This window comes from Coptis chinensis, chromosome 4, assembly GCF_015680905.1.
Source record: "Coptis chinensis isolate HL-2020 chromosome 4, ASM1568090v1, whole genome shotgun sequence".
NCBI lineage: Eukaryota > Viridiplantae > Streptophyta > Magnoliopsida > Ranunculales > Ranunculaceae > Coptis > Coptis chinensis.
This window is the reverse complement of record NC_141459.1, coordinates 51,330,572-51,341,895: the sequence shown is the minus strand read 5'-3', so window position 1 is coordinate 51,341,895 and position 11,324 is coordinate 51,330,572. Positions and strand designations below refer to the sequence as shown.

Here is an 11,324-nt window from a genome sequence, read left to right as displayed (position 1 = left end):
TATCTACATCTATTATATATACAAGTTCTAACTTTTTTTTTGGGAGGGTAGGACTTAATAATATTTTTGTGAGGGGCCTTGGTCCTACCCTTTATACTGTGTGGACATCGGTAAGTGTAAAATTAATTATTTAGATATTAAAAGGAGTTATTAGAATGAGTTAATAAAATGGAGGTTAATAATATGGAAGTTTTGCTTGGGAAGAAACTATGCCGTTTGAGATGACGGAACTACCTGTCTTCCAAGCTGAGAATGTTTAGGTTGTGATAGATTTAAAATGTTAGTTGGATAAGTAAAGTTTAATATGTTTATATGTGTTTAGTCTACTCATACCAGCAAATTCAAATTTGCTGACCCATGTTTGCTTTGTTTTGGCAACGTGGGTGTGTTCTTGGGAACATAGGTGGAAGGCAGTGGAACCGCGGCGTGTGATTGTGATTCGTGCCTGGAGCGGTCTGATAGTTTTCTTTTAGGTTTGATTTCTTTGTTGGAAGAATGTAATAACGTATTTTGCCTTTTTCATGGCATGAGAACATGGTAGTGATGAATTTTATTTGGAGAGTTGTTTGATGTTTTATTTGGAAGGATGTAAGCTTGATAAAGAGATTTCGGATAATTATTGGGATTATTTTATTTTAAGTTGTTTCTTTTATGACACGGCTATTAGGGTTTGTATGTGTAGTTTCTCCGTCATAGTCTGGGTTTTTAAACAAGTGAACCTAGTGATGTTTGAGATATTTATATTTCAAATATTCACTTTGTTATTGTTTAGAAATTCGGGCTGTGACACAGATGAACAGAGATAAAGACCCAATACTTCTCCCTCAACTGGTTTGGACAAGATTGGTGGTGCCCCCAAGTATGCTTTGAGTTGATCGAATGTTTTTTGGCATTCTACCGTCCATGCAAATGAGGTATTCTTGCGCAGTAACTGAAACAGAGGTTTGCACTTATCTGAACTCTTGGAGATGAACCTGTTTAGAGCTGCCAACCTACCTATAACCTTTTGAACCTCTTTCATGTTTTTATTGGAGGGCATTTCTATGAGCGCCCGGATCTAATCTGGGTTGGCCTCGATTCCTCTCTTAGTAACCAGATACGCTAAGAACTTCCCTGATGAAACGGAGAATGCACATTTCTCGGGGTTGAGTTTCATGCGATACTTCCAGAGAATATCAAAAGCACGTTTCAGATGGGAGAGATGGTCTCCCCATCTCAGGCTTTTGATCAGGAGATCGTTGACATACACCTCCATAATGTCGCCTATCAACCCATGAATCATCTTGTTTACTCCGAACGGCATGACCTGATAACAATACAGACTATCCTCAGTTCTGAAACTTGCATGCTTGTGGTCTTCCTCATGCAATGGGATATGGTTGTAGCCAGATGACCCATCTATGAAAGATAATAGTTCATGTCCATCCATGACATCTACCAATTTGTCAATTCGTGGCAGAGGGTAACTGTCTTTCGGACACGCGCGGTTTAGATCCGTGAAGTCGATACAGATTCTCCATGACCCCATTATTCTTACGTACTAGGACAATATTAGAAATACAGGTAGGGAAATTGATTTTCCTGACAAAATTAGCTGCCTTTAGCTTTTCGACTTCGGCTTTTACCGCTTTGGATCTATCAGCGCCTATTTTCCTCGGCTTCTGCTTGACTACGGTTGCATCACTGCGGACATTGAGCTGGTGACATGCCACATGGCGGTCAATTCCTGGCATTTCTTCAAACGACCAAGCAAACACGACTTTGTGTTCTTAGAGGAAGTGTATTAGAGCCTGGTGCTCTTCAAAACTCAATAAGGAGCCGATGAAAGTGGTTTTTGGCGAGCTACCTCCCACATTTTCCACTTCCTCTAACGGCTCCAGTGAGGGGGGATCCTCCCTTTTCTTGGGACCAGATCCGGGAGAGGTGGATCCAACTGTAATTGCTACTTGGCAGGCTGCCCCACCTCCATTGGTTCAAATGGGAGTGGGGACTGCTTTGTCGCCAGAGCGTAGCATGCTTTGGCAGCCACCTGATCTCCTTTAATTGTCTCATTTTTCCCGTTATGAGGGAACTTTAGACATTGGTGATAGGTACTAGGAATAGCGCGGAGTCTGTGCAGCCAGGTCCTGCCCAAGATAATGTGATAAGGTGTGTTAGCTTTTACCACAACAAAATTTATTATGAGAGTTATCGGACTAGTAGCTACGGGTAGTTGGATCTCCCCAACTGTTAGAACTTTGTCCCCGCTAAATCCATATAGGTTAAAGTTGGTGGCAACCATCTTAGAATCAGGAATCTATAGTTTTTTTAATACATCATAGTATAACACATTTGCTGAGCTTCTCGGATTAACCAATATGTGATGCAAGTCATAATCTCCAAAAAGGAGTGTAAGTACAAGTACATCCTCATGTGGACTCTAGATGCCAAGATTGTCAACCTCAGTGAAAAAGATAAGCGAATTTTTGTGGGGTACCGCGTTGACCTGAGCACCCGTAGTCAGCTCACTATTCATGACTCTCATCTGCTTGGCGATGCGTATTTGATACCACGCACCCATGTCAGTTACTTGCACATTTCGTTTGCTTGCCTTTCCTGAAATTATATTTATCTGGAGCCAGCCCTTGAGTGGTCCAGTACCTGGGGGATCCTGAACTAACGTACTAACTTCCTTGGGCTGTACTGCGTTTGCCTATTCGTGTGCTACAAACTGCTTCAAGTACCCCCTTTCAATCAAATCCTATAGTTCATTTTTCAAGGCTCTACAAGCTCGGGTACTGTGACCTTTACTCTTATGGAACTTGCAGTAGGTCCTCTGGTCTCTGGGACCTAGGGAGCCTGGCTTGAGTGGAGCTGGCCACTTGAGATAACTCTGGTTCTTAATCGAGTCCAAGACCTCGTCTGGCATTTTGTTCAGACGAGCAAAGTTTTTGTCCATTAAGGGGAGAGCTTCTTCAGTTCCTTCCATTCATGGCTTCTTTTGTGGTTTTCCATCTGCATTACTGGTTACATTTTGATACTGCCCTCTGAATACTTGTCCCTTGGATGGGGATTCAGCCCTTCAGCGAACACGATGACGGTCTCTCTTTGGCTTTTGAGGTGAAGAGTTGTCGTTCCTCTCGCGTGGGGCTATAGTGGTTGCCTGATTAACCTTTTTTGCTTCTTGACGTCTGTTCAGGACATCCTCTTCCCACCCTGCATGAGTTTCAACCCTGTCTAGGAGTTCTTTTAAATCACGGGGTGGTTTCCGGGAGGGGGACCCAAATAAGGAGTTGTTTTCATCCAACCCTTGTTTGAAAGCTATTATGGCAGTCTGCTCATCACAAGACTTTATCTGAATTGAGATTTTCATGAATCGTTGCATGTAGGACCTCAATGCTTCTCCATCTTTTCTCTTGATATTGAACAGTGCATCAATTCATTTTGGGTGGTGCTTGTTGCACGAGTACCTGCCTATAAAGGTCCTAAACATTTATTCTGAGGACCTGATATGCCGCTCAGGTAACCTGTGGTACCACTAGAGCGTAGATCCAGACAGGGAAGCTTTGAATTCTTGACACATAACGTGGTCATACCTTTCATATTGTCTCATAGTGGCACGATATCTGAATACGTGATCCACCGGATCTGACTTGTCATTAAAGACACTGAACTTCGGTTGTCTATACCCACGGAGGTATGGCTTTCTCATTATTCGTGATGCGAAAAGGGATCTACCTGCCCCCATTATGGCGGATTGAACAAAGGAGTTTTGCATTTTCCTCCCCTTACCTGTCATCCGATGCATCTGAAGGATCAGATCATTCTTCTCAGTTTCCCATGCACTTTCCTTGGTAGAAAGTTTCTTGTTCTGGGTTCTTTTTCGGTGTCGAGGGTCGACATCACGATCCTGGTCAGTTGACCCTGGGTCTGATGCTGTATCCGAATTCTCATCAAAGTTACTATATTCTGACTCTGATGATTCGCATCAAACTAGATCCCCACACCTTGGGTTCCTAGCACGACTGCCTTCTAGAAGGCTGTCATCATCAAGATCGATGAGTGGCTCCTTCCCTGTGTCAGATTAATACAAATGCCTTAGCAACTACAACTCTCGCTCAAGGTTGCTTCTTTGTTGTCCCAGAGCCTACACCGTTTTGACGCTCCTATTAAGCGTTATTCCTAGGGCCTGCACAGGGAGCAGCTGGTCTGTCGGTGCTGGTTGTAGGTTCTTAGAGGGGATTATTTGTATCATGGTGACTGACATTCACCGCTTCTTCAAGCACCTCGTGCTCTTCTTTTCTGATAGCGACGCTACATGTGGCAGCGCCACCCTTTGTTTTCTTTACTCCTGCCATCACAATGGTAAGAGTTTTTTAGACTAATCAGTCGTTCGAAACGAATGTTTACCTGCTTTTCATCCCCACAGATAGCGCCAAAAGATGTAGGGGGTTTTCTAACTATCCCCTGATCCTCCTCTGTGCCTTGTGATTCAGGAGCTCTCTTCTTGATCGAGAAGGGATGAGATGATTTAGAGTTCAGGGTTAAACCTCCTGGCGGTTGCCTACATATCTCCTTGTTTATACGGAGAATCAAACCCTATTTTGAATTGAAACTAAGAACTTGAAGGTATTTTAATGGTGGCTAAAGGCTAATAACATAAACCCTAAGTTAAACTAAACTATTAGGGGAAGAAGTAAAGGAGAGAGACCTAATTAAACTAACTAATGAGGAAGAGGGGTTAATAGAGTTTAGCCTTCATCCTCTTTATATAGGAGAGGATTAGGTTTATATTTTTGTGCATGAGCTTTGGAGCTGTGTTTTGGGCCACTAAATTAAGTCCAAAACCTAATTACTTAAGTCCAGAAAGGGTTTTTGTTGGAATTTACTACAAGACCCTTTTCGTCCACTTTTACTACTTTGATTGGGTTGAGGCTTAACCCATTAGAAAGCTCTTTCCAATCCGGTCGTTTTGACATATAATAGGACCAATTCCGAGGTCTGAGTCTAAAGATACGACCTACGGAAGTTTTGTTGACTTTTTTGTTCTTTTTCAGCCCGCATTGACTTTGACTTTCCAACTTTGACTAGGCTTTAAAAAGGTTTTTTCTCCTTGAAACTTGGGCTTAAAGCATAAAACTTTTCTAGCAAGCAATTTGGCTCCTTTCTCTTGCAAAAATGACGTATTTCTTCACATAATTTATTTAAAAACCTTAAATACATGAAAATATGTAAACATTACTAACTCTTATTTATTATAAACTTAATTGGCCTAAATATAATACTATTAAGGGATTAAAACTATAGTTTTGGGCTCTTATCAACTCTCAAGAAAAGCAGGGTCGCAGAAAGCTAAAGAAGGTTGCCCCAATAGGCCTTTGTAGTAATCAACAAAAGCTACTGAAACTTCTTCTTGACCTTCCCTTCTAACACCAGCAGTGTCATTCAAAGCCAAAATAAGATTTATGCTCTTTCTCTCTTTGATCATCTTGTGTAAGAAATCATTGCATTTGTCCCCATACTTCATCCAATCACATCTAGTTCTATGTCTGAGATCCTCACCTTCCATAATAATAAGTTGACAAAGTGTATTCCTGGCTTCCTTTTCTCTATGGCATAGTAGTACATCCATTGGGTTACTCTGCTGAGCTTTCTGAATATATTTAAGCTTTTTCCTTGCAGCCTCTGTCTGGTTAGTTAAGTCTGAACAAAAGAATTTTGCCCAACTTCTCAATTTGTTCTTCAAAAAGTTTTAGCTTCTGAGTCAAGATGAACATAGAACTACCATACACTTGCACATTTCAGCAGGACACGAAAATTGCCACGAAATCAGGGTGGAGAATCCAGAAGTTACTGAACCTGAAAGGGGGACTAGCAATGATTTTATTCAAAATAGTAATGACAAGGGGAGAGTGATCAAAAGTACCAAGAGGCATGAATTCAACAAATGAGTAAGAGAATGTAGAGCTCCAATGGCAATTGAGTAAATAGTGATCAATTTTAGACCATTTTCTCGCAAAGTTGGTCCATGTGAAGAAAGCTCCAATAGCTTTAAGATCAACAAGACAGTCAGAGAAAGGTGTAGTCTCCATAGGATGCACTGCTTCACCTCCAATGCGTTCAAAGGAATATAGGACATTGTTAAAGTCCCCTGCTACACACCACTCCCCTTGTATGCCATTGTGAATATTGCATATATCATTCCATAGACTGAGCCTAGAAGCACTTGAATTATTTGCATAAACCACCGTTAAGCAAAAGGATTTCGATATAGGAAGGAGCTCAATTTGGTAGTGAATAAACTGATCCGTTTCCTTGAGTTTGATTAGGGAGATAACTCCAGGGTCCCATGCTAACCATACTCGACCACTGTGGTTACTGCTATAGTTGTTAACAAAGGACCATGAAGGGCAACAGATATTACTGATGAGTTGAAATTTATCAATCCTTAATTTAGTCTCCAGCATACCAAAAAGACATAAATTATTCTTTTTTCTAAACATATTCAAATATCTTGCTTTATTAAGGTCGTTAAAGCCTCTGACATTCCATATAGCTAACTTCGACATCACTAATGCTTTTGTTTCGCTTTCCTACCAAGGCCTTTGTTCATACCCTTCCCTTTCTTTTTCTTATTGGAGCTGTGTTGATGTTGCTGCTTAGTCTAAGACCTGGTAATCACTTGCAAAGGTAGCGGAGTTAGAGAGTTGTCCTATTGGTTATGCTCGTCATCGAAGAGTTCATTTTCTGGTTCAAAGAGATCATCTTCAATGTTTCCCTCTTCCAAAGCAGTTGCTTCATATAGGACTTGCTCACCATGGAATAAGGTCTCTCCTATAACCGATAGCGCTTTAGGATGTGTTTCCAAAGCAGTGGTGAGTGTCATATGTTCTTCTGCTTGCTGAAGAATGGAAAATATATTTCCGGTCTCACTTAGAGTATCAGCCCTGACACATTCTGTCCTCTCAATGATGCAAGACACAGAGGAATGTTCAACCGCCTCTATATTATCCACTGGCCACTGTTGGGCATCACCTCTACTGATTGAAAGGGGAGCATTCCCAACTAATTGGTAAGGAACAATAGCTCCTTCTGTCACCTCCTCAGTTATAGTAGCAGGGGCATTGGATTGTTCACTTATGGCATAAGGGTCTATGGCATTGTCCATGACCTCATTAGGCAATGCTAGGGTCACCACAGTTTGTGCATGGGATCCCAAGTTGTTACAAGGCGTAAAAGGAACAGATTCGCCACTTTGTGTTACAGGGTTTTCATGGCCAGTAGTTACCCCCCTCCCTTGTTGTTGTCGGGTATTCCACCTTCTGACGATTCTATTGCCACATCTAGCTGTCGAATGACCAAACTTATTGCACTTCTCACATGATAATGGCTTCCATGTATATTCCACCCCCACCACAACCTCTCTTCCTTTAACTTTGAGCCGTACTATAGGTTCATATTTATGATTAACAGGAACCTCAACACATATCCTAGCAAAAGACAAATGCTTTCTCTTGGCAGTAGATCTCAACACATATCCTAGCAAAAGAAGACTATCTTATTAGGCTCTAAATCTCTAACGAAAGTATTTGCATTTGTGTTCTGATTCCATGGAACCAAACAAGCCTTGAAAAAGGGGAATTAGTTGGTTAATAAACTAAACTTGCTCGAACAAATTGTAAGTATCAGGTGTCAAAGAGGCATCAGATTGACTAACCCTACCAACTGACATTTACATACTTCTCTCATCCCCTTACTTAGTACCCACTAGCACTTCTTTCAGTCTATCCACTTGATTCAACTTAATTTTCAACTGAACACAGACAAACAGTCATTTCATATCCTAAAAAAGGACTCAAGGTTTTAGCTAACAATTTACATATTTAACAACAAACTGATGCCTAAACATAGGGAATCTCTTCCAACTAAAATATCCTATTTCACAATTTCTTCCATAATATCATAAACTTCTACAACGAAAGAAAGGTAAATGTGTATATCACCCAAAACAAATCATTCATAATGAAATTCACATCAAAAGTTATCCACAAACAAAGTTTAGTTCATAGCAATTAAGCAATTAAAATTACAAAAAGTATAGAAATAAATTTTCAACCTCAGCACAATGGCGACCATTCTTGATAAAACTTAGAAGATAAAGAATTTTTACTCTACCTAAATGCCTTAACCGGTTGAGATTTTCACTTTGTTCAATTGACCACAAGAGTGTTCACTTTCCCCAATAAGTGAACACTACATCATAACAGAAAACCAACATTAGTAATAGTTCCTCAACAACATATATTCTATCAAAATCTAACCACCCATCAATCTAAAAAAACAAGCTTAAACTAACTAAAACATATAAGAAAAGAGTAAAACAAAAGAAACCCAATTACCAGAAACCCATACGAATAGCAGCTCATTCTTGCCTCAACCTTGAAATTTTTAGGTGGAGCACGAACTACAGTAGCAATAACAAAATTAAAAGCATCAGTCGTTGAAGAACACTCAGAAGTCTCTGAAGTAGCTCTATGATGACTTCCTTTAGAAAACCCTTTCCAACCTAAACTCAAATCTCCTTAAGAGCTTCTCCATAGTTTCCACATCTTATTCTTATTACCACTAACCTTCTCCTACAAAAAACATAATACCCAAACCTCAAAACTTAGTAAACAATAAAAAAACAAGAAGAAATAAACCAAAAATTGAGTTTTTTTTCAGCTTACTTGGTCATCTTTTTCTGGTTTTTTCATACCAACTGCATGTTGATGTTAGCCATTTCCCTGAAGCACCCATTGTTAAAAACCAGATCTTTGAGCTGATTCAAGCTTCAAAACCCCCAAAATATTCTCTTTCTTCGCCTACAAATAGTTTGAGAGAGAGAGAGGACACTCGAAGAATAGGTGGTTGGAATACTCTCAGCTTTGATTACAAAAACAATAGGATGAGTGAGTAAGGATCTTCTTATAGACCAGCCTGTCTTGAGTTGACAAACTATTGGAAAACAGTTGGCAGCAAGTGAACGAATGTCGTGGAATTACCAACTTTCCCCACACAAAATCCTTGTCGACCTAATGCAACATACGCACTATTAGACGTAAATTGACCACTATGATGTGGTTTCCATATCACTATGTTTGCTAGAAGATGGTGATTAATGATAGTATTCAAGATGTCTTCCTTAAGCTCCGCACATTGCAGATTATGGATGACACTACTCCATGTACCATTGTGTAGGAGCTGATTCACAGTAGCATCAAAAGGAAAATGGAGCTCAAGAACTGCCTGTGAGTGGAGGAGCAAAGGACTGTTCTTACACCACAAATCATGCCATAGAAGAGTATTCTCACTATTAGCGATAGAGTACTCAATGTGCTCTTTTGCATCAGTTCTACTTTTGAGTATATTCCTCCATGACCACGCACAGTCAGAAAGAATATTCATGGTCTAGAAGAATTTTTTCTTGATGTGATTCTGCTATATCCATTCAACCCAGACACTCTCATCCTTTGCAGTGACTTTAAAGAATATACCGCAATATACACTCTTATTCCAAACCTTCATATTCATAATACCCAACCCTCCTTCCTCTTTTGATTTACAAATAGTATGTATACTTGCTTGGTGGAGACTTCTTTTGGAATCAGTCCCACTCCAAAGAAAGTTAGCACATAGTTTTTCCACTTGTTGTAAGATAGTGATAGGGAGAATACATGTTTTGGACTAATAGATGTGGAATTGGCTAAGAACAAAAGAAATCAACTATAATCTACCAGCATGAGACAAAAACCTAGATTTCCAATCAATAATATGGCCAATGATTCTCTCAATGAGGGGTAAATAGGCAGAGAACAGAGATAGTCTCAGATATCGAACAAGAGGTTTCACAGGTTCTATGTTCAAGATATTTGCCAAATCCAGAGTAGTCTTCTGACTTAAAGCACTAGTCATGATGGTTGTCTTATGAGAATTAATTTGAAGCCCAGTAGCATCCCCAAATTCCTAAAGACAATCTTTGAGAGCATAGATAAACTGCACACCCCCTTTGCAAAAAAACAACACATCATCTGCGAAGGCAATTAAGGTGAGTAACTTGTGTTTTCTTACATTTCGAGTGGTACTTCATCTGGCGGGAACATATTTTTTCCTTTGATAACACAACATAAAATCTCCACCACTATAACAAAGAGATACGAGGAGATGGGATCTCCCTATCTAAAACCTCGAGCTCCAGGGAAAAAACCCTTAGGAACACCATTCACTAACACTGAGTAAGAGGGAGAAGAAATACACATATATATACCCATGACATGAATTTAGGTGGGAACTGAAATCTTTTTAGCATGCATGACACAGTGTCCCAGCTTACTGTGTCATACGCCTTCCAAATGTCGAGCTTGATAGAGCACCTAGGTGTCCCTCTCTTCCTATCATAACCTCTGAGGAGTTCATGTGATAAAAGAATATTATCTTGTATCGATCTTCCCGGGATAAAGGTCGAATGATTTGAAAAGATAAGTGAATCTATTAAGATTTTGAATCTATTGGTGAAGACTTTAAAGACACACTTGTAGACAGTGTTACAAAGTGCAATGGGTCTGAAGTCTACCACTTTAGACGGGTTGCTCACTTTGGGGATGAGACACAAAAAGGTGGTGTTAACTCCTCGGGGTATCTTGTTTGTTCTGAATACATTCTGGACTGCTCATGTAAAGTCTGAACCCACCACATTCCAGCAATGCTTGAAAAAGAATGGTTTAAAACCATCTGGACCTGGCACCTTGTTATTCGGCATATCAAAAAAGGCTTGCTTGATTTCCACCTCAGTTGGACATTCATCGAGTTGTTGTTGCAGAGCAAGAGGAACTATATCTCAAACTTGCAATTGCATAAAATAATCCTCGTCTCTAACAGGAGCAGCAGGTGAGCCTAACAGAGCTTTATAGTACTCAAACATATATGAGCGCAACCACTTCATGTTGACCAGAGGTCGTACCTTGGTCTGAAGAGATGAACCATATACCACTCCTAGCTTTCTTTTCTATGATAGAATTAAAGAAATAGGTGGTTCCTTTTTCCCCATCCTTCATCCAGAGACAATCACTTTTTTGCAGTATATCGATATCTTCTGCAAGAGCAAGTCTTTATACTTCTTCAAGGCCACTCTTTCCTATTCCCTAATCATTGCATCATTTCGGTTTTGTTGTAGGAGAATCTGAATATCTTGTAGTTCCTGCTTGGATATTGATTACTCTTTCATGAAGGTTAGAGAAATTTAGCTTTGCCCACGACCTGACCTTTTCCTTGAGTAGTTTGAGTTTCTGAATCAACACATACATAGG

At 40.0% G+C, this 11,324-nt stretch overlaps 1 protein-coding gene across 1 annotated transcript; it reads right to left on the bottom strand.

The window, feature by feature from the left end:
- Nucleotides 1-5,299: 5,299 nt before the first annotated feature.
- On the bottom strand, nt 5,300-6,548 carry LOC147503894 (uncharacterized). Its single transcript, XM_086604997.1, has 3 exons — nt 5,906-6,548; nt 5,770-5,838; nt 5,300-5,682 (listed from the first exon to the last, which is right to left on the bottom strand). The coding sequence occupies exons 1-3, from the start codon at nt 6,546-6,548 to the stop codon at nt 5,300-5,302; spliced, it is 1,095 nt and encodes a 364-aa protein (XP_086461123.1).
- Nucleotides 6,549-11,324: the final 4,776 nt, after the last annotated feature.

Excerpts from the sequence above, each read along its gene's own strand:
- LOC147503894 (XM_086604997.1), bottom strand. The coding sequence starts at position 6,548 with ATGTCGAAGTTAGCTATATGGAATGTCAGAGGCTTTAACGACCTTAAT. Across the intron at positions 5,839-5,905 it reads TGTTGAATTCATGCCTCTTG|GTTCAGTAACTTCTGGATTC; the intron begins GTACTTTTGATC and ends TCCCCCTTTCAG. Across the intron at positions 5,683-5,769 it reads TCCTGCTGAAATGTGCAAGT|ACTTAACTAACCAGACAGAG; the intron begins GTATGGTAGTTC and ends TCTTTTGTTCAG.